General features: G+C 39.6%; 1 protein-coding gene across 1 annotated transcript; it reads left to right on the plus strand.

Moving 5' to 3' along the window:
* The first annotated feature begins 12,933 nt into the window (after positions 1-12,933).
* On the plus strand, positions 12,934-23,623 carry LOC141554051 (uncharacterized). Its single transcript, XM_074285579.1, has 2 exons — positions 12,934-13,017; positions 22,010-23,623. The coding sequence occupies exon 2, from the start codon at positions 22,074-22,076 to the stop codon at positions 23,496-23,498; it is 1,425 nt and encodes a 474-aa protein (XP_074141680.1). The 5' UTR covers positions 12,934-13,017; positions 22,010-22,073; the 3' UTR covers positions 23,499-23,623.
* The last annotated feature ends 422 nt before the right edge of the window (positions 23,624-24,045 follow it).

The following is a 24,045-nucleotide window of genomic DNA, read 5'->3' on the forward strand; positions in this document are numbered from 1 at the left end:
TTTCACTTTTCACTCTTTCTGAAGTTCCGGCTCCTCCCCATAGCTTAGCAGATCTGATCTGATGAAATAGCCTGATACCTGATAGTCTCAAATAGGAAGACCAAACAGCACCAAACAACTAGTTGTGAAGTACCATGCCCCTTCTGCTGGGATGGCAGATCATGGAACTATAGAATAAAGGATCACAGATCTAAAATCAGAAGGGATTTCAGAAATCATTATATTCCACTTTTAATTTTCAAGATGAAAAAGTTGAAGGATTAGTCAAAGGAACACTGACAATATCCAAAAGGTTTTTTTCAACCCAGGTTTTCTGAATCCACCAAATCATCCAACCTATAAAAATATGTGTTTTTTTCCTCAGACATCATAGAGAGTCTGATTTGACTGAAAATATCTAGGCAATAACAACAATAGTAAAATGATCTTCTGTGCAAAGGTTTTTGTGGGTAGCCATACAAAATGGCTCAATGGCTTGAGCAACACTCTCATTGGGTACTCATACCAAATTCCCAAGCTGACTAGCAAGAACTGGGAAGTGGGGAATGCTGTCCAAGGTAGTTAGTGTCCATTCAATGGAGCCATATGGAGGGAAGCTTCAGGAGGTGACACTCCAGCAGTGGTCCTCAAACTTTTTAAATAGGGGGCCAGTTCACTGTCCCTCAGACTGTTGGAGGGCCAGATTATAGTAAAACAAAACTTCACAGTCTGTCTCCGGCCCTCAGCCCATTTGCCATAACCTGGTGGCCTCATAAACGTCCTCAGTTGTCTCATCTTGTCCGAGGGCCATAGTTTGAGAACCCCTGCTCCAAAGCCAAGCCAGCATCAGAGCCACAGGTGACAGAGAGTAGGGTGGCAGCCCTCAAGAAGGGAAGCCAGGCACAGATATGTTACCATGGTAGCAAGTTTCCTTTGAACCAATTTTTCAAGCTAACTTTAAGAATGTGTTACCTGTAAAAAATTGGGGAGTGAGGAAGGAGCCACCTATTCTATGGTGACTCATACTTCTCACTTGGAGAACAGTGACGAGGTCAGGCTGGCAATTCCTAGTTCAAAATAAACACGTGACAAATTCACAGTGGCCATTCTCTTTGGCACAAGGTAGGTTTATTTAGGGGAAGAGATTATAGACAAAATCAGAGGTAAAAGAGGCACCAGGAGGGGCAAATATGGAGTAGAGTTGGGGGAGCATGTAGTTACAAGAAAAAGATGAATTCCCCAGGGGAACTCATAATTAGTCAGGAGAAAGGAGATAGTCCTCGAGGTGGGAGTAAGCCATTGGCTGGGGTTTAGCAGACAAACCAGGGTTAGCCCTGATAAGAAGAAAGATGCCATTGAAGGGAAAGCACTGTGAGAAAGGAGAGAGAGTAATCCCATAGTGAGCTTAGTCCCAAAAAGGATTTAGCAAAGATCTTCATCCTGAGTAGATCTTTTATGGGAAAATATAGCCTTGGGAGTTTCTCAAGGAAACAGTGAAATAAAGGCAGGAACAAAGAGGTTCAAGGAGCCCTGACAGGCCAGGTCCCAGGCCTGATTCATATCTCAGAGACTGTTTAAAGATGCACAGAGAGGGAGGATTCTGGGAAGATGGTGGAGTAGGTTGGCAAATGTCAAGCTCTCCCAGTTTCCCCCACAAATAGAACAAATTTGCACCTCAGGACAAACATAGATTGGTGAAAAGCCAAAAAGACTGGGGAACAACCAGGGTCCTCCTGATAAAAATCTGACAAGATGTGAAGAAAGACCCTGGACTGGTATTAACCTGTCTGAATGCAGATACTTCTGGACTGACTCCTCGGAAGCATCAGGTAGGGATCCTGTGGCTGGGGCTGGGGCCTGCACCAGGCCACAGAGACTTTCTCCTTCTTTGCCAAGTAGGAGTTTAAGTGTGGGAAAATGGAGTGGGTGATTGAGAAGGCCAGGCCCAACTGTGCTGCTGAGCAGGAGGGAACCAGCACCCATGAGTAGGGAGGCTGTGGGCAGGGGCACTGCTGGCTGTGGGCACTTCTGATGGGTGGAGCTCTGGTTTTGGGGTTCCTGGTCAGAGTGGAGAGCTGAAGGGAAGCTTGAGGCACCACCACCCATCTCATGATTAAAAATGCTTGCATTAAGACCTCTTATTTTAAAAAATGAACCAGCAAAGAAAAAAGAACTCCATCATTGGGTTCTCAAGGAAACCAGGGAAATAAAGTCAGGAACTCAGAGGCAGGGATCAAGGAGCACCTGGCAGACCAGGTCCATGTCTCAGAGGCTGTTTAAAGATGGCCAGAGGAGGAGGATTTATGAGAACAGGGAAGACCAGGATTCATCTTCAGAGAAGGATACTTTAGTAAAAAAACAAAACAAAACAAAAACAAAAACAAAACAAAACAAAACAAAAAACAAAACAAACAAAAAAAAAAAAACTTCTGCCCAAAGAGTAACATGAAATGGCTCCCTTCCCAGAGAGAATTTATATAAGAACTCAAAAAAGAATTCAAAAACTAAATGATAGACGTTGAGAAAAAAAAAAACTAAAAAAAAAAAATTAAAAGCATCCAAGAAAAACAAGATTATGAAAAAGGTTAACCAAATGTAAAAAGAGGTACCAAATCCCAAAGATGAAACAAACTCTTTGAAAATTAGAATCAGCAAGGGGAAGCCAGTGAAGCTTTCTGAAGACAGAAAGAGAAAGAAACAGAGAGAGAAAGAAAGAGACAGGGACAGAGACAGAGAAAGAAAGAGACAGAGATAGAGAGAAAAAGAGATAAACAGAGAGATAGAGAAACTTTAGAAGCCCCCTAACTCAACATATAACACAACTTCTTTGCTCCACTAATCCCGGATTAATTGAGCCTCTGGATTGGGAAGGAAAGCATATCATTCCTATCCTGTGGTAGTCAAGGGAGACTAATGGGATCCTTTAGCTTTTTCTTCTTCTGCTTCCATTTACTTTAATGAAGTCACTTCCTCCAAAGCAGCAGAAGGCTAGTCAAGGAGAGACCAAGAAAAAACAAAACAGAATATAAAGAAGGAGGAAATAAAACAGAATGTGAAACAACTCATAAGAAAAACAACAGATCTGGAGAACAGATCAAGAAGAGAAAAAATAAAAATAATTGGACTGTCAGAAAGTTGTGACCAAAAAGAGAACCTCGACACAATAATGCAGGAAATAATCCTAGAAAATTATCCTGGAGTGATAGAACATGAGGGAAAAATAGAAATAGAAAAACAATCCACACCTCAAAGAGATCTTTTTGTGGAAAACACATAAGAATATTATTGCCAAATTTCAAAACCTCCAGATTAAGGAGAAAATTTTGCAAGAAACAAGAAAAAAACAATTTAAATACCCTGGACCGATAACTAGAATTGTACAACATTCATCAATAGCTACAATAACAAACAAAAGAACTAGACCTGAGGCCAAAAATATCATATCCTGCAAAAATATCTATAATTTTCAATGAAAAAAGGTCATTCAATGAACTTGTAGATTTTCAGGATTTTCTATCAATCAAATCCAAACTTTACAGAAAATTTAACATATATAACATATAATTCAACATGGACAATTGTTTATGTTTTTACTACATGGAAAAATGTATATTTTATGTTTAAAATTTACATCAACGATAGGGTAAGATTGGCAGAACAAAGGTAAAATTAGTAATCGTGTTGCACAAATGAGGTGCAGAAGAATAATAGACACAGAGGCCTTAGAAGGGGGAAATTTTGGAAAATGAAGCCAAGTAGGACTTGGAAAGCTTTGCTAACAATAAGCCTAGTGGAAGTGATGGAATTTCAGTTGAGCTACTTAAAATTCTAAAAGGTGATGTTGTTAAAGTGCACATAATATGCCAGAAAATTCAGAAAACTCAACTGTGGCCACTGGATTGGAAAAGATCAGTTTACATTCCAATCCTAAGGAAAGGCAATATCAAGAAATGTTCAAATTACCAACAACGGTACTCATTCCACACAACAGCAGGACTACGCTTATGATTCTGCAAGCAAGGCTGCAGCAACATGTAATCCAAATGTCTGCAAAAGAGCAGGATGGGTTTTTTAAGAGGCAGACAAAGTGGAGTCCAAATTGCCAACATTTGTTGAATTATGGAGAAAGCAAGGAAGTTCCAGGGGAAAAAAAATCTACATGTGCTTCATTGGCTACACTGTGTTGTTCCCAACAAAATGTGGTGAGTCCCCAAAGGGATGTGAGTAACAAGTCATTTTGTCTACCAAGGAACCTGTATGCAGCTCAAGAAGCAACAAATAGAATGCACATGGAACAATTAATGGATATAAGCCTGGAAACTCTTATGGAGGACATCATGCAAAATGCCACACCGGACGAATCAAAAGCTGGAGTTAAGGTTGCCAGGAAAATATCAACAATTTCAGATGTGCAGACAATACTGCTTTAATGCCAGAAAGTGAAGAATTAAGTAACCTCTTGATGAGAATGAAAGAAGTGAGTGTAAAAGCTCACTTGAAGCTTAACATAAAAAAAAAAAAAAAAAAAAAAAAAAACCTGCTAAGATCTTGGCAACTTGTTCCATCATTTCCTGGCAAATAGGAGAAGAAAGGCAAGTAATGTCAGATTTTATAACCTTTTACTAAAAAATTACTGCAGACAATAATGGTAGTCATGAAATTAAAAGACTCCTTAAAAGGAAAGCTATGGAAAATCTGGACGGTATTGTAAGCCAAAGACATCCCCTTGCCAACAAAGTTCCATATAATCAAAGCTGTGGATGACTGTGAGAATTGAAGTATAAGGAAAGCTGAGTTCTGTAGAATCGACACTTGAATTGTTGATGCTGGAAAAGACTTTTGAGAGTTCCTTAGCTGGCAAGGAGATCCTACCTGTCAATATTTAAAGAAATTAACTCAGACTATTCACTGAAGGGTCAAATACTGGAGCTAAAGTTTAAATACTTTGGCCACATAATAAAGATAGAATTCACTGGAAAAGACCTTATTGTTCTCTCTCTCTTTCTCTCTCTCTCTCTCTCTCTCTCTCTCTCTCTCTCTCTCTCTCTCTCTCTCTCTCTCTCTCTCTCTCTGTCTCTTTCTGTCTCTCTCTGTCTCTGTCTCTGTCTCTGTCTGTCTTTCTCTGTATCTCTCTCTGTCTCTCTCTGTCTCTCTTTCTCTCTCAGTCTCTCTCTATCTCTCTATCTCTGTCTCTCTCTCTCTTTCTCTCAAAGAATGAGAGAAGAAGATAGAGGTGTGTATTCTACCTCCTTTTAAGCTGCACAAGCTACATGTAGGGAGATATGGTCCTTCTTTCATAAGGAACTTTTCTATATGCGGGAGCTCTCGTTTTTCGAATATAATTTCTGGTCATTTATTTTTACAAGAAATTAAAAGATTTGGTAGTTGTTTTTTGTAACAACATTGGATAAGGTTTTTTTTCCCCTCCATATTATTTAGTTCTTAAATAAATTTTCTCAAGAGCAGCCAGCTGTGTTTTAAATGGAGCTATTCAAACCCATTTTGATTTGTAGGGTGCTGAGAGAGGACTATCATTTCTCACTGAGCCCTTTAAGGGTTGCTCATCCACCTTTGGGGTCTACCTGTGACCCAGCTCTCATCTGTGGCTCCAAGTAGTTGCAGCTGCAGAACCACACCTTGATAAATCATCTCAGCAGATGGATCAAACCAAGTTGAGGGTAACTGCCAGACTTCAAACCCATTGGTGAGTTAAGGGAGTCTACCACATGGAAGACTTCTTTCCTGGAACGGGAAAATGAGAACAATTTGTTTTGGTGACCAAAGACTCTTAGGTCCACGAGGGGACCCAAGATGAAACAAATCCTATCACAGATAACAAAAGTGGTTATTGTCTAAGAAGAAAGACTCTCAGGGGAGAGTTTGCAAGGGAGCAGAGTGTTCAGTAACTCAGAGCAGTGGAAGGGGAGGGTGAGAGAGATAATGTAGTTTCCAGAGATTTTCAGAGGGGAGCAGGAGGTTAAGGGCAGCTGGGCAGCAGGATGCTTAGAAATTCTGGAGGAAAGTTTTGAATCTGCAGCTGCTGTCCAAGGTTACTCTTGAGCAGGTCAGGGCTGGTTTTGTGGAACTCTGTTTCCTTGGAATTTGATCAAGGACTGAAAAGGGTTTTTCTTATTCCTTAAAACCAAATATTTTAGACAATGAGAGAAATGAAGAATAACTTGAAGAAATACAAATTTCTTCCCCTTTTTCTAAAGTCCTCATTTCAAGACTCAGCCCAGTCTGAAAGAGGAGAATGATGATAACAAATAGAATTAATTTCTCATTGTTTATCAGAGTTGGTTACCACCCTTAGGAACATCCGCTCTTCTAAAGTTATGAAATGAAGCCATTGTCATGAGGATCGTTGGCTTTTGAGAGTAACGCTGACTTATTTTATTAATAATATGCTAGCATTATTAATAAAATAATTAATTATCTAGAAACTATGTCTCTCAAACTTTTAAAAAACCACAACAAGCCACTGAAATAATATTGTTTCTTAATATGCCCATATAGAGAAGGAAACCTTGTTTCAGGGTGTGTGGGAGCCAGCATAATAGTTAAATTTTCAGTGTGAACATTTGTGTCTCAGAAATCAGCAAATGTTACAAACCAGGGCTAGTTTGGGCTTAAGAAAATGATGGGGGAAAAGTGTTAATATGCAGATTGAATTTAATTAAAAGTGTTCCATGAAAGCTTTTTTTCTCCTCTAGATAGCTGATTGTGCAACATTTTCCATTAGCCCATTACTTTTATGCTTTCATAGTCCTTTCATTATTTCTTTGATCTCTTTGGAGTATATGCCTTGTAATGGTATCTCTGAATCCAAGGGAGTGACTTTGGGAGGACAATTCCAGATTACTTTCCACAAGGGTGTTTCACTGATAGGAGAGACTTAATTTTTCATTCTCTCTTGTTCCTACTGTCTCTAGAGAACAGCCCTAGCATTCTGTAGATGTTCAGAAAATATACTGACTTTAATAACTGAGAGAAAGAGCTGTTCTTCCCATATTTGGACCAGGGAGGCAAGAATAAACATTTCCCTCAGTGTGATATAGTGGAGAGGGTTCTGGATTTGTAATTGTAATCAAAGAAGGGAATTTAGAGATCATCTTGTCCAACCAAGAGTGGAAAAGGAATTTTCCTGGGCTATACAGGTACCAAGGATCAGAGGCAGGATTTGAATCTAGATCCTCTGTCTCCCAACCAAGGGATGTTTCCATTGTACAAACCAGTATCGAGTGCTCCCCAACACTTAATAGCTGTAATACAAGTAGGACAAGTAACTTCCTCAGTTTCCTTATCTGTAAAATGAAGACAACAATAGCACCCATTTTGCAGATAACATGAAAATTAAATGAGATACATTATAATGTATTATTATTATACATTTATACAGAGCCCTGTATAAAAATGGACTATTGATGTCAACTCCAATGATGAGTCGTTTCCTGCACATTAAAATACAACCAATTTTATTTTTAATGATTTATTTGGTGCTTATCATATCTCGTGTCCACCAATTCTTATCTCAAAAATTATACAAAGGTGAGACCTTTGAGTGGTCTCTGAATATTTAGACTCTCTTATTCCTTCTTGTGCCATCCTTTCTGATATATTTCATCATCTTTACCTGTTTCCATTTTTACAATGAAAACACCAAGTATTAAAGTGCATATTAATTTGATCTGGAGGGTCTGATTGAATTCTTTATTAATTTTTTTAATTTTTTATTTAAAGTTTAATTTTAAACTTTATTAAATCAACCCATCCTGATGCATAGACTACAATTACTTTCATGGTGGTCTTCCCCCCTCCCAATAGTTACCATTAATATTATAATATGAGATTACCAAATATACTATGAAATAATTAATATCCCTTTTACTTTGGGGTTTATGATAAAGCTAATGATGCTAATTCCTTTCTTTGATTCACTTCAAGAAAACAGAACTCTCAAGACTGACTTCACCACTGATCAGCATTGAACCTTTAACCTAGTCCATTTCTTTTTTTTTTTCAGAAAGTATTTTATTTAATATTTTTATTTTTCCCCAGTTGCATTTAAAATACTTTTTTTTACATTTGTTTTTAAAAGTTTGAATCCTAGATTCTCTCTCTTATCCCCACCCCCAGCTCACATTAAGAAAACATGTGAAGGTATTCAAAACATTTCCATAAAAGTCAAGTTGTGAAAGAAAACACAGATCTTCCCTCCCCCCAAAAAAAAGTTCTCAAGAAAAACAAAGTAAAAAGAGAAGGGGGAAAGACAGACAGACACAAAGACAAATTGAGAGAAAGAGAAACAGAGATAGAAATAAAATAGAGAGAGAGAGAATGCTTCAATCTGTATTTAGACACAGTCAATTCTTTCTCTGGGTATGGTCAGCATTTTTCAACTTGTGTCCTTCAGATTAGTCGTGAATCATTATCCAGCTGAGAATAGCAAAGTCATTTAAAGCTGAGCATCCCACAATATTGCAAAACATGTACATTTCATTTTATTTGAGTTCGTGAAGGACTTTCTAATCTTCTCCATTTCTGACCTGGATTGATTCCCCTTTCCTTGGCCAGCCTGGTAGTTCCCCATTCTTAAGGATGTCTTAGTACAGACTGTGGATTGGATTTAGCCCACTACGGTAAGAATTCCAAAGCTCAGGTGGTCCACCAGCCCCAGCCTCCCACAAAATGGTAAAACCAGTGTGCTCCTCCACACCTGACTTAAACAAGCTTCAAGGAAGGGACCAACTCTTAAAGTAAGAGAGATTGACCTTAGCTCCTACACTGAGAACAAAAACCTTATTCTCATCCTTACCCTTAGCCATGAGCTAGCAGGCTAAGCCTGGAAATAATAGTCTTGGCCAATCAATCAATAAATATTTATCAAGTACCTACTATGGGTGAGGCAAAGTACTATCTACTCCTAGGTCTTCTGGGAATTCCTCCAGCCTGCATTTTTAATCCAGGATTTTCCAACTGGTTTTCATTTTTTTCTCTCCAGAACATCTATTCATACATTGTTTAGTATATTTGGACTTATTCTATGTGTAACTACACAGTAGATAGATCATAGGTTTAAGATTGTCTAAAAAAGCATTTGGCTACAAAAATATAACTGAGCAGGAGGGGTAAGACATGGTTTTCTGTTACTGGGTGAGTCTTGTCAAATCTAGTCTAGTCAAGCCTAGAAGCACAAGTATGCTGGTAAATGTTTAACAACTGACTTCAAAAATGCAGGATATACTTTATTATTCACATTTTCTCTATTACTTTCCAAAGTCTAGAGTAAAATAAATATAATAAGTATTTATGAGATGTTTATTTTATAATAAATGATTGGTTTTATACTTCAATATTTTATAAATAATAATAATAATTAATATAATGAACAATCAATAAAAATTTATTAAGTACCCACAATGGCCCAGGCACTGTGATAAAACAATAAATCAAACCCTGATTTATGTTTGTTAACTTCCAAGGTATAAATATTTGCCCTGAAAATTTAACAATCAACTTTCAAAAGCTCATAGAGTAGCCTCTAACTTTTGGGTCAGATAAATGGCATAGTGAAAATATTGGACCTGAGTTCAAAACTGCCTTCAGACACTTAATATTTACTAGATGTATAACCTTGGGCAAGTCACTTTACCGCAGTTGTAAAAAAGAAGGAAGAGGAGGAGGAGTTGGAGGAAAAAAAGAAGAAGGTGGTATGGTAGTGGTGGTAGTGGCGGCGGTGGTGGTGAGAGAAGGAGAAGGAGGAGGAGTGGAGGAGGAGGAGGAGGAGGAGGAGGAGGAGGAGGAGGAGGAGGAGGAGGAGGAGGAGGAGGAGGAGGAGGGGAAGGAAGAGGAGGAGGAGAAGAAGGAGGGGGAGAAGGAAGAGGAGGAGGAGGAGGAGGAGGAGGAGGAGGAGGAGGAGGAGGAGGAGGAGGAGGAGGAGGAGGAGGAGGAGGAGGAAGGAGAGGGGAGGAGAAGAGGAGGGGGAGAAGGAAGAGGAGGAGGAGGAGAAAGAGGAGGAGGAGGAGGAGGAGGAGGAGAAAGAGGAGGAGGAGGAGGAGGAGGAGGAGGAGGAGGAGGAGGAGGAGGAGGAGGAGGAGGAGGAGGAGGAGGAGGAGGAGGAGTAATAGTTGTATATATCATATCTTTGGTCAATAAGATCTAAGACTAGATTTCACCAGTTAGGTAACAATCAAATGAGGTTCCTGTGGATTGGTAAATTTTAAGGACAGATTTCCCACTGTTGGGGTAAAGTCAGAATGAACTGATTAATGGAAAAGATTGGAAAAACTTCTAGAGAGGAAAACAAATGCTCTGAGGACAAAAAGAGTTCTTTCCCAAGAAAGGTCAGCAATTAAAACAAAACTACTAAGAAAGGAACTTTCAAATCTTAGACAATTTTAATAAGTCTTTCAAATTAAAGTTTTCAAAGGAAGGATTCTTTAATTTTGAAAAAAACATAATACATCCAAATTTTGGCTGTGTGATTTTCCAGTAAAAGAAACATTCTTTTTGCCCTTTATGTGTATCCATCAAAACATGTTCAGATTTATGAGAAATCAGTTAAAATGTTTTCTCATTTACTCCTGAAACAATTTTCCTCAATTCCCTAAAGCAGCTTCCAGCTTAAGAACCCTGCCCTGAAAACTAATATTTGCAAAGCACTTGGCCCAGTCCTTTGACCCGTGGGCAAATAAATCTCTTAACTGTTTTGCTTCAATGTCTCCCTCGGTAACATGGGGATAATAGCGCCCACTTCCCAGGAAGTCTATGAGGAACGAGCAAGATAAAATATAAAGTGTTTGGCAAATCTTAAAACACTGTAAGTGACAGGCAGTGTGCTTATCATCATTATTGTTTTAGAATGAGGCAGACCAGTTAGAACGGTGCTTATTTCTCCCTTCCTTCCTCTACTTCAATTTCTTCTTGGATTTCCAATATCCACAATGTGGGATTTTCTCTCAGCAAGTGAATTATTTGCATGTTGTCGCTGATGGATTCTCGATTTTTCACTTAATGTTTTGAATTCCAAAATTACTTTGGTAAAACTAGATTCCAGCTTCTTTTAGGAAGAGTTAGTTACTTTTTTTGCTGATTTCAGACTTTTGCTTTTTGGATTGATTCCCTAATTTCCTAATGCCCCCCAGTAGCAATCTTAGCCAAGCATAGCTGTCTTTAATTATCAAATAAAAACCTTTGCTTTCTGTTTAATGACGCAGAATGGAGGGACAAAAACGTTCCAAAACGGGGAAGTACAGCATTGCAAATGTCTCTTTACATGGTTGAAATCTCCTGGCTAGTCTCAGAACACCTGCTGCTTGTTCTCTCCACCTTGGATGTCTCGCTGAATACTTGGAAAGATGGCCTTTGGGTTCCTACCTTCTGGAAGCACGGAGGACGATTCCTCCCCTGGTTGGAGAATTCCGGGGTTCTTTGCTTCCTTATAGAACAGCTGGAGGCTGCCCTGTCATCACACTGACCAGCGCAGCCAATTTGGCCCAGAACCTGGGGCGCTCTCTCCCTCTAGTATAGCGTGTGCTCAGCCACATGTAAAGTCTATCAAATTCTACCTTCCCTCCTCCCCACATCTTTCTCCCCCTCTGCCCTTTGTTGAAATCAAATCCAACTCTTCCTATTAAAAAAATAAAGCATTCATTTTTCTTTAAGATATTTTAAATAACCTTGAGGAAAGGAGGTGACTCAAAAACATAAAAAAAGTAAAATCCAGTAATGAATAAAAATGATGTGGTGTCCAGGCCGGAGCCGGCCAGTACGAATTCACGAGAATTAGCATATGAGTGACGTGACTACCACCAGGAGTCAGAGATGGAGCTCTTTTCCAAAGCAAAGGGATTCAGGCCGGTCCAAAGATCTTGTGACGGAGAGAGCGTCTGCACCCAGAGAGGGCTGTGGGAGCTGAGTGGGGATGGCAACCGAGCCCTTTCACCTTTTTTATTGCTATTTGTTTGCATTTTGTTTTCTTTCTCATTTTTTTGCTTTTTTTTTTTTTTATCAGATTTTTTTGTGCAGCAAGATAAATTAAAATGTGTACAGAAGAATTGCAAAGGTTCTCACATTGGATTGCTTGCCATCTGAGGGAGGGATGTGGGAGAAGGCAAAGAAAATAAATTTCAACACAAGGTTTTGCGCATGTGAATGTTGGAATATCTATGCGTATGGTTTGCAAATAAAAAGCTTTAATTAAAAAATAATTAGCATAGTGCCAATTTCTCCAAGTGGAAAGAGGGGAAAAGTCAGAGGTAGAAGAGTAGGAGACATGCATTTATTAAGCACTTCCTATGTACTAGGCTTTACGCTAAGCGCTTTCTACCAATACTATATCATCTGGGCCTTATGACAACCCTGCAAGGTAGGGATAATTTTTACTCCCATTTTACAGATGAGGAAACTGAGGCTGACGGAGGCTAAGTGACTTCCTTAATCCCTCTAAATCTGAGTAATCATTTCCCATTTCTCCTGCATCTAGCCGGCTCCTATATGCCATCTAAATGTCGCTCCTTTAGACTGCTAGCTCCTTCGTTTTGTCTCCCCAAACCCAGCACAGCTCCTGGCATTGACTTAATCAGAATCACGCAGCTAGTCGTGTCCAGGACTGGAATCAAACTCCAGTCATTCTAATTCTAGCCCGGACGCACAAGGTAGCCCCGAGCTAAGCTGGGGGACGAGGGAAAGCGCAGAGAGCCGAGTTCTAATTCTGCCCCTGGCGCTAACTCTGGGCAACCTTGGGGAAGATGCTTCCCCTTTCTGAGCCCGTTTCCTTCTTTGCATAAAAGGGGGACCGTCTAGACGACCTCTAACTGTCCCTCACGGGACAAAGAGCTGGAAGCCCCCGACAGCAGCCCGCACCCCAGGTTAAGCTGGGGCGAGCGCGCCGCGGAGGCCTCTGGGAAATAGAGGAGTGAAGCGCGGAGGATTCTGGGCATCGTAGTTCGCGGGCCCGTCTGCGCAGGCGTGCTTTCTCAGTGAGATGGAGCGTCGGGTGCCTTTGTTGGCTCGAAGCCGGCTCCGCCCGCTCAGGAGGTGAGTCCGGACCCGCGCGAGCTGCGCTTGCTGGTAGAGGCGTGTTCGTGAATGTGCGTTGTGTGGGCAAGGTAAGTGTGTCTTCAAGTGTGAGAGTGCCGCTTGTGTATGCGTGCTGGGGTGTCCGCGCGCACGTGTTGGTATTTGAGCGGGGGCGCGCCCGGGGAGGCGGGGTCTAGAACAGAGGTGGCGCATGCGCCATAGAGTGCGGCGTGCGCTGCTGTACTCTTGTCCCCGGTGGCGGACAGCCTGCGCCCCTCCGTCTGTGGTTCCTAGGGCGGAGCGCGTGGAGCTGCCCACGTGACCCGAAGGCCAGCCCTAGGGGTGCCTGCGGGATACGTTTAACGCATACACGTGCAGAGTGCGCGTATTTATTTCACCTTTCCTCTGCGCCCTTTTCCGTGAAATTTCCATGGCTCTCAGGCGGGGGCGCTCGCCCAGCTAATTAATCAGTGACAGATTTGTAGTCTACTGTCTCTTACTTGTGGAGCAGCTCAGCTCTCTCATGTCTTGTTATAATATTATATATAATCTAACATAATGATTATAATATATAAAATATATTTTTATTATAAAATTAGTAATTCACAATACTGCTTATTGTATTTTTAATAGAAAGTTCTGCCAGCATTCCAAGTTTCGTCTTCAGTCAAGCTCACGGGCGTGTGTGGTTTATAGACTTTGTTCTCTTTCCTTTTTTCCCCCCCTGAGGCGGGGATTAAGTGACTTGCCCAGGTCACACATATTCGAACTCCGGTCCTCCTGCCTTTAGGTTCCGTGCTCTATCCATTGCGCCACCTAGCGGCCCCCAAGAGCAGACTATATTTCTTCTTTTTTTTTTTATTTTTTATTCCCCCCCCCCCCCCAGGCTGGGGTTAAGTGACTTGCCCAGGGTCACACATATTCGAACTCCGGTCCTCCTGCCTTCAGGTCCGGTGCTCTATCCACTGCGCCACCTAGCGGCCCCCAAGAGCAGACTATCTTTCGCCTTTTTTTTTATTTTTTAATTTTTTTATTCTCCCCCCCCCCCCCCCCTGCTGAGGCTGGGGTTAAGTGGCTTGCCCAGGGTCACACATATTTGAACTCCGGTCCTCCTGCCTTCAGGTCCGGTGCTCTATCCATTGCGCCACCTAGCGGCCCCCAAGAGCAGACTATCTTTCTTCTTTTTTTTTATTTTTTAATTTCCCCCCCCCAGGCTGGGGTTAAGTGACTTGCCCAGGGTCACACATATTCGAACTCCGGTCCTCCTGCCTTCAGGTCCGATGCTCTATCCACTGCGCCACCTAGTGGCCCCCAAGAGCAGACTATCTTTCGCCTTTTTTTTGTATCCCCAGTGCCTGGCACATTGTAGGTACTTATGCTTATTGACTGGCTCACGCACCATCCTTGGGAGGTACATCACTTTATTCCCCAGCACTGGGCCACAGTCACATTTATCCTTCATTACTCAGTATTCCCTGCCTCTGTAACCTGAGCTTCAGTCTCATCTAGCTTCCCCTGAGCGCCCTCAAACTCCATTTAATCACAGTAAAATCTGTCCTCTCTCCACCTGCCGGTTTTCCTGTTATTGCTGAGGACTCCGCATCCTCTCCGCCACCCCAGAGTCCTCACTCACTCACCTCATGGACCGATCTCTTGCCAAATACTGTTACTTCTACCTTCATAACATGAGCCACCCCGTTGTTCCGCTCAGGCAGCCGCCATCCTCGTCCGGGCTCATGTTACTTCAATGAACTCCCGTCGTTTTACTCATAATTCACCCTCCATCCAGTTGCCAAACAGCTATTCTTAAACTTATATCTGACCACGTTACCCTCTGCTTAAGGAGCCCACTCTTACCTTCGCAATTAAATATAAACTCCTTTTTCTGATATTAAAGTTCTTCATACGTTGCTTCTTTTCTGCCTTTCCAGTCTTCTGACATTTGACTCCTATACAGAGGAGCAAGCTTTTCTTATACCTTATTAGATGCTATTTCCCATCTCAGCATCTCTTTGGCTCACCTGCTTCTCTTCTGAGGTTAGCTTCCCAGTCTTCACTCAAAACACAGTTTAAATCCCACCCGAGACCTTTCTCCTCAGAGTCTCTTCCATCTACCTTGCATGTGAAGTGCATCTGGCTAGTTTTTTATGTTATCTCCTAATATGTAAACTCTTTGAAGACAGAGACAATGCTTCTGGCTGTCTTTGTATACTCAGTGCTGAACGCAATGCCTGCCCCAAAATAAGTGCTCAATATTTCTTAATTTGACTTTGACTTGTCTATTTCTTTTCAAAATTTAATTTGGTTGAAGTTTCCCATGACTCCATATTGCTTTCAAAAAAATCGATTTTTCATCCTCATTGAAATTGTTTACTTTTGTGTTTTCCGAATTTCATTCTTGAATATCTTTCCCTTCCTTTGGGCTGATCATTGTGGCTCTGGACCACCAAAAGTGCAACATAGGGTAAAGTTTGGCCCTGTCACAAAGCTCTAGTTAGGAACCAAAATTGAAGAGATGAGTCAGAGAAAATACTGAGCAGGATCAAAAATCATTGCAAGTTCCAAAAAAACTGAAAAGAGACTCAAAGGAAAAAGCATTTTCCCCAAGAACCATATGAACACCCAGAAGAAATGAAAGGTTGGAGGAAAGGATTGGAAGGGGAATGAGTAGCTTAAAAGTCATATATACCCATATATACTCATGTTGAACTACTCACCCTTATCCCCTTTATGCAAGCTATTGCCAAGGACTGTGAATTTTGCCTCTGAAGCTCCTCCTAGATTTCCCCTCTGCATCTCTCCCAGATTTCACTTCTGGAGTATCTCTCCTACATTTTACTTCTGCATCCTCTCTCCTACATTTCACCCTGGCAGCATCTCTCCTACATTTCACCTCTGCAGCCTCTCTCCTATGTTTCCCCTCTGCATCTCCCCTAGATTTCACCTCTACAGCATCTCTCCTACATTTCACCTCTGCATGCTCTCTCCTAGATTTCCCCTCTGAAGCATCTCTCCTAGATTTCACTTCTGCCTCTCCCCTAGATTTCACCTCTGCAGCATCTCTCCTACATTTCACCTCTGCATGCTCTCTCCTAGATTTCCTCTCTGAAGCATCTCTCCTGGATTTCACCTCTGCAGCATCTCTCCCAGATTTCCCCTCTGAAGCATCTCTCCTAGATTTCACTTCTGCCTCTCCCCTAGATTTCACCTCTGCAGCATCTCTCCTACATTTCACCTCTGCATGCTCTCTCCTAGATTTCCCCTCTGAAGCATCTCTCCTGGATTTCACCTCTGCAGCATCTCTCCCCGATTTCCCCTCTGAAGCATCTCTCCCAGATTTCCCCTCTGAAGCATCTCTCCTAGATTTCACTTCTGCCTCTCCCCTAGATTTCACTTCTACAGCATCTCTCTCATATACTCCCTTCTCTCCTCTGACACTGTCTCCTCCCTGCTGTAGCTCCTCATCACCTCAGTCCTGAACTATTACAATAGCTATTGAGGGTAGGGGGTCTATCTGCTTCAATCTTCTCCCAACTCTACCCTATCTTCTATTTAGACACTAAAATGATTTGCCTAAATCCCACATATGATCATGTCAGCCCCTTCCCCCTCGTTCAGTAAACTCCAGTGGTTCCTTATTGCCTCCATGATCAAATATAAAATGCTCTGTTTGGTATTAAAAGCCTTTCATAACTCCCTACCTTTCCAGTCTTTATATTTTTCTCCCTGATGTGTATTCTTTAATTAAATAACAATGGCCTCCTGGTTATTTCACGAGACATATTATTTTTCAGCTCTGAATATTCTCTCTGGTTGTCAATGCCTAGAATCCTTTGTTTCCTGCACTTTGACTGCTGACCACCCTGGCTTCCTGTAAGTTCCACCTAAAATCAGATTTCCTAAAGGAAGTCTTCTCCCACCTCTCCTAATTCCAGTGCTTTCCCGCTATTGATTATTTCCTATTTTTCCAGCATATAGCTTGCTTTATATATTTTTTTCACATGTTGTCTCCTTCATTGAGGGAGGAACTGTCTTTTGACTTTTTTTCTGTATTTCTAACACTTAGCACAATGTCTGGCACATAATAGGCACTTAACAAATGTTTATGAATTGAATGATTACACAAGAAATGGACTCCTTGAAAATTTTTAATAAACCAATCACAAATCAGTGCTTTTTAGGAGATACCAAGAAGTTTTGGAGGAGGGAAATCAAATAATTAGATGAAAATGAAAGCTATCTGATGTAAAAAATAGCTGACCTGCTCAAGGAGAGATAATTTAATAGTCACTGAACTCCCTAAAAGCCATAATTTAAAAAAAAAAAAAGCTTAAGACATTATATATCAAGAAATAATATGTAGAGACTGTTTAGATCCAAAGGGCAACAAAAAAATTAGAAAGGATCTACCACTCATTTATAAAAGGAACTCTAGAAGGAAAAGTCTCAGAAATGCCATGACCAAAATCCAGAGCTCCCATGTGAAAGAAAGAAAAATTGCAATTATCCAGAATGAAACAGTTCAAGTACCAAAGAATTACAATTAGGATTACATAGGACCTAGAAATTTCTACCTAAAAGAGAAGAGACCTTAGAATACAATATGGTATGAAAAAAGAAAAACAAAACTAGGAAAAACTAACAGGAATATAGGGAAAACAGGGATTTCAACCAGGAATACCTGAAAAGTCAAGTATAATTTTACAGAGACAAAAATAGATCTTAGTGCAATAGAGAATTTTCAAGATTTCTGAGGAAAATCCTTCCACTAAATATGAACTTGGAAATGCAAATCCAGATGTTCAGAGAAATCTAGAAATGTAAGATTATTTGAGCAACTGGATGATATAGTGCTGGCATGCTATTAGGAGGGGAAGAAACAAGTGTACTTTCAGAATTTTAATGTTTTCAAAGCATATTGAGGAAATTGAATTAAAATAAAAGAGTTTCTTGAAGTGAATTGCCATTTGAAGAAAAGAAAGAGAAAGAAAATATACTGATATATTTCTAATTGTCATCCAGGAGAAGAAGAGGATGCAGATGTAGAGGAAAGGGAGGATGTGAATATCAGAAGAACCTCACTCCTATCTGAAATAGACAAGGGATGTCTGAACCCACAAATACATATAGTTTGACTATAGAAATTTCTCCAACTCCACTGGACAAAAATGAGGAGGTTGCTTGTAATAAATAGGAGAATGATTCCAGTCAGTAAGCAGGATTAATTTAAAATGATTTCATCATGTAGACATTAGGAAGAAATTACTGATTTTAGTAAAATTGAATGGAGTTAAATTACAGATCAAGCTATTGGTGACATACTATGATGGATGGAGAAGAAAGAAACTGGAACTTGTGGTAAGTTAGGAAGTTATTACAATAATTCAAGAGTGGGGTAATAAGGGCCTTAATTAGGGTAGGAGCAGAGAGCACTTCCTAAAATAATATCCCCTGATAACCCCAGATATCCTTCTCTCTCATAGCTAGTTAGGACAGTGAATAGAATACAGAACCTGAAGTCATAAAGATAAGAATTTAAATCGTGATTTAGATAATTACTATCTTTGTGAAGCCAGAAAATTAATTTGACTTATCTGAACTTGTTTATTTATATGTATATATAGACATACATGCATACATACATACATATATGTTCATACTTGTGCATATATACATAAAATAGCACCTATCCCTTGGGGTTGTCATGAGGGTCCAGTGAGTTAATATATGTAAAGCACACTGCAAACCTTAAGCTACTATATAACCACTTGGAGTACTATCATTCTCCTCTCACTCTACTTAAACCCTTTTCTTAGTTATTCTTCTTACCATTAATCCCTTCATTCCTTTTGGTCATCTTAATTTTTCTAGAGAAACTACTTTTCTTTTTTTCCACTTTTCCTCTTATACTGCCATCCTTCATGTTTGAAAGGTAGCAAATTCATATGCTCCCTGTAATTTTTCTCTTCACTTTCATTACCTTCTCAATACTTCTCAGTTTTCCTAGCATAGAGAAGATCTGGTATGCATATATTTTTTTAATTCTTTCCAATTACATTTAAGGTGCTATTTATGAAACCAGGAAATTATCTCAGATTGTGATCATGGAAAGATTTAAATGCAATATTCGCTGGTACTCCCAAAGTTTAGAGTAGCTTGATTAATGAAACAAGGAAATCAGGAAAGACATGAAACACAAGCAATAATCATCCCAAGAATATTCTCACTAAAGAAGGAGGTCACCAGTGAAATCATTTGTTTGAGTCCTATTCTTGTTATGTAAAAGAAAATTATTTTAGAAAAAAGACTACATAAATGTCTTGTACACAGAAAAAAAAATTCAAATAGAATTCAGACATTAGATATTAGGGAAAGATTAGGAGGAAGATTTATAAAAGTAGTGGGAAAAGTCTTTAGTTATTGCTCAGCCCTTATTTAACATCATTTAATTCTTTTCTGGAAAAGTAACTCTGCAAATGTAATGATGGTAGAAAAGTTTTCAGCTAGAATTCATCCATTAATAATCATAAGAGAACTCATGCTGGAGAGAAGTCCTGTGTGTGTAATGGATTTATGAAAGCTTTTATTCAGAGGGACCCTATATTGAAGAAAAACCTCTAAATGTATTTTAAATGCAGGAAGTGTTCATTTGCAAGTCATCTTATTGAACACTAGTTCATTTAGACTGGAGAGAACCCCTGTAAACATGATGAATATGGGAAGACCTTGAGTCATTTTGGTGCCAGTATCACTGAAAAACTCAGTGACTTTAAGGATTATGTGAAATCATTCATGTTTATCTAGGTTCTTATCAAATACCTAATAAGTCATGAAGGTGCCACTGGGAGTAACGTTATTATGGGCAAAGCTCAGACTTTTTGCTTTGGCAGATATCTGAGAGTCAGGGTAACACAGATTGCCAGCAACTGGACTGTGGTTTAGGGGAAAAGGTCAAGGCCTCTTCCAGTCCTCTCACACCTCTCCTCTTCCTGCAATATCTTGCTCTCCTGCTAGACATTGTCTTCACAGAATCCCTGGACCATGGAAGCAATGGCCACATAATGAGCTTTACATGTGCTGGTGAATGTGGAAGACATACTAGGTGGTTTTGAAGGCATTCTCTTATTAAACTTTGTCTCCATTTCTCTTACAAGCCATTTGTGGCACTAAAGAAATGTTAGGTTTTTCAGTCTGTGAACAATATGGAGCCCTATAGCCCAACTTAGCAGATAAAATTTCAATTGCATATGAAGCACTTGGGCTTTTCTTATCACAGAAGCCTGTTCTAGGAGTTTTAGAGGCCATATACAGGAAATTAGCCGTAGGAAGCAATCTAAAGTTTTCATTTGCTGAAGCCCACTACTGCATTAACAGGAAGGTCAAAGATAATCCAAGCTAGGACCATATCTTGTTCACTTGCTGCCACAGCTGACACCTCTCAGAAAGAAACTTCATTTCTTTTTATATTTGTTTACTGTTGCATAAAACTTTTTTTTATTTTTTTAAATAATAATAGCTATTTATTTTTCAAAACACATGCAAAAATAGTTTTCAACATTTATCTTTGGAAAACCTTGTGTTCCAAATTTTTCTCCCTCTATTCCTCCACCCTCTCCCCTAGACAATAAGTAATCCAATATAGGTTCAACATGTGCAGTTCTTCTAAGCATATTTCCATATTCATACTGCACAAGAAAAATCAGATCAAATGGGGAAAAACAAGAAAGAAAAACAAACAAGCAAACAAACAACAACAAAGGTGAAAATACTATGCTTTGATCTATATTCAATCTCCATAGTTTTCTCTCTGAATGTGGATGGTACTTTCCATTTCAAGTCTATTGGAATTGACTTGAATCACCTGATGGTGATCATCACATAATCTTGTGATGCTTGTTGCTGTATACAATGTTCTCTTGGTTCTGTTCACTTCACTTAGCATCAGTTCATGTAGATCTTTCCAGATTTTTCTGAAATCATCCTGCTGATCACATTTCTTATAGAACAATAATATTCCACAACATTCATATACCATAACTTATTCAGCCATTCTCCAATTTATGGGCATCCACTCAGTTTCCAGTTCCTTATCAGTAAAAAAAAAAAAAAGGGGGGCTTCCACAAACATTTTTGCACATATGGGTCTCTTTCCCTTCTTTAAGATTTATTTGGGATAGAAACCCAGTAGAAACACTGCTGTGTCAAAGAATATGCACAGTTTTACAGCCCTTTGGGCATGGTTCCAGATTGCTCTCCAGAATGGTTGGATCAATTTGCAACTCTGCCAATAATGTATTAGTGTTTCAGTTTTCCCACATCCCCTTTTCCTGTCATCTTAGCCAATCTGAGAGGTGTGGTACCTCAGAGATGTCTTAATTTGCAAGGAAACTTCATTTCTAAAGTGACATCTGGCCCAAGACAGGACTAAAAAGCCACCTGCTATAAGAACAAGTAGGCATCACAGATCTATAAGCCTCATCAACCCAAATAGGGAAGTCTGATTTCAAACAGAAAGGATAAGGGAATAGAGCTGAAAGTAGCCTAAGTAGATCTTTAGTTCAGGTGACATTCATTTTTAACACAGATTTAACTTAAAAACTCTCCAGAAATATCATGATAACAACACAGAACTGTGGTTATGGTTAATAAAATCTTTCTAATTTGAAAAAATAACATAATGGTAATTGAGTTATTCAGATCTCAGAAAGATATACTTCTCAATGAAAAATAAAACAACTTCTAAATGCTAGAAGTGTTATAGAGCCGAAAAAACCCAAACAGTTAAATTATGCTATATTGTTCATATACTCTCATTGTTCTCTTTGATCATCTTCATTTTACATCAGGCATCATTCCCTTTTATCACCTTTCTTCCTGCCAGATTATAGAACCATTTATATGACATATTAAAGTCATATCCTCCTTGTAGACAAAAAGGAAAAAAAATTATCTTTTTCCTGGCACTGGAAAATAAATCTTCCAACTAATTTTTTGTTTGTTTGTTTTTCAGACTGGGACACCAGGTCTTGAAGCTTTACTCCAAAGGAGTAAATTTCTGAAAAAGATCATTTCAGATGGTAGTGATGGAATCACAAGATAGTTCCTCAGACTCCAAGTTAAGAGAAACCCAGGCATGTGATTCTTGGTTAAAGAAGCAAATGGTAAATGAGGAGAGACATAAGTGGCAAGTCCCTCACAATGAGACTCCTAAAGAAAGAGGTCATGAATGTAAACCGTTTGGAAGAAAACATAGTCTGAAGTCAACCCTGGTTACTCCACAGAAAGTTCCTATAGAAAAAGCACTACATAAATATAATATACATGAAAAGAACTTCAAACAGAATTCAGATATAATTAAACATCAGGGAGATATGGAGAAGAAAATATATAAATGTAATGAATGTGAAAAAGTTTACAGTGACCACTCAACCCTTACTCAGCATTATATAATTCATACTGGAGAGAGACCTTACAAATGTAATGATTGTGGAAAAGCATTCAGTCGGAGTTCGTCCCTTAATAAACATCAGAGGATACATACTGGAGAAAAACCCTACGAGTGTAACGAATGTGGGAAAGCCTTTCTTCAGAGCACGCACTTTATTCAACATCAGAGAATTCATACGGGAGAGAAACCTTATGGATGTAATGAATGTGGGAAATCCTTCAGTCAAAGCTCTTACCTCAACCAACACCAGAGAATTCATACTGGGGAGAAACCCTACGAATGTAATGATTGTGGGAAAACGTTCAGCCGGAGTGCACACCTCACTCAGCATCAGAGAATTCATACCGGAGAGAAACCGTTCAAATGCGATGAATGTGGGAGAGCCTTTAGCCGCAACTCTTCCCTTTTTGAACACCAGAAAATTCATACTGGAGAGAAACCCTATGAGTGTAGTGAATGTGGGAAGGCCTTCAGCCAGAGCACACTCCTTACGCAGCATCACAGAATTCATACTAATGATAAATCGTATAAATGTAGTGAATGCGGGAGAGCCTTCAGCCGCAGTTCCTGCCTTTCTAAGCACCAGAGAATCCACACTGGAGAGAAACCCTACAATTGTAATGAATGTGGAAAAGCTTTTAGCCAAAGCTCATGCCTTTCTAAACATCAGAGAATTCATACTGGCGAGAAACCCTATGGGTGTGATATCTGTGGGAAAGCCTTTAGTCAGAGCACACACCTTACTGAACATCAGCTTATTCACACTGGAGAAAAACCTTACGAATGTATTAAATGTGGGAAAATGTTTAGTCGTAAGTCATCTCTCCTTGAACATCAGTTTATTCACACTGGAGAAAAACCTTATGAATGCATCAAATGTGGAAAAACATTTAGCCGAAAATCATCCCTTATTGAACATCAGTTTATTCATTCTGGAGAGAAACCCTATAAATGTAACGAATGTGGGAAAACCTTTAGCCAGAGGTCTTGCCTTTCTAAACATCAGAGAAGTCACACTGAAGTAAAGCACTGTGAATTTAATGATTCATGAAATCATTCATGCTAGTTAAAATCTCATACAATTTCAGATAATTTATACTTGAGAAGAATATTGGCAATCCAGCGATTGTGGGGAAGACTCAGATTCATCATTTTCCTAATACCTGAGAGTCCAAGTAGCACAATTTATTAATGACTGTGATGTTGTATAGGCATTTGGAAAAAAAGCTAAAAATGCTTCTATAAAACATTAGTTATCATTTCACAGATAGTCATGTAAATCTGACTGAAATATTAAACACATTCAAGTTTCTGTCCAAAACATTGTCTTTCTGTAATATAAATCTATTTCTCTGGTTATCCTTTCTTTTTTTTTTTTCCCTGAGGCTGGGGTTAAATGACTTGCCCAGGGTCACACAGCTAGGAAGTGTTAAGTGTCTGAGACCAGATTTGAACTTAGGTTCTCCTGAATTCAGGGCTGGTGCTCTATCCACTGCGCCACCTAGCTGCCCCCTGCTTATCCTTTCTAGTGCCAAGACCTGTCTATGTGTGTGTGTGTGCATGTGCGTGTATATATATATATATATATATATATATAT

The sequence above is a fragment of the Sminthopsis crassicaudata genome, chromosome 2, assembly GCF_048593235.1.
Source record: "Sminthopsis crassicaudata isolate SCR6 chromosome 2, ASM4859323v1, whole genome shotgun sequence".
Classification (NCBI taxonomy): domain Eukaryota; kingdom Metazoa; phylum Chordata; class Mammalia; order Dasyuromorphia; family Dasyuridae; genus Sminthopsis; species Sminthopsis crassicaudata.

Bases quoted from the DNA above. Each gene is read 5' to 3' on its own strand.
- LOC141554051 (XM_074285579.1), top strand. From the start codon at position 22,074: ATGGTAGTGATGGAATCACAAGATAGTTCCTCAGACTCCAAGTTAAGA.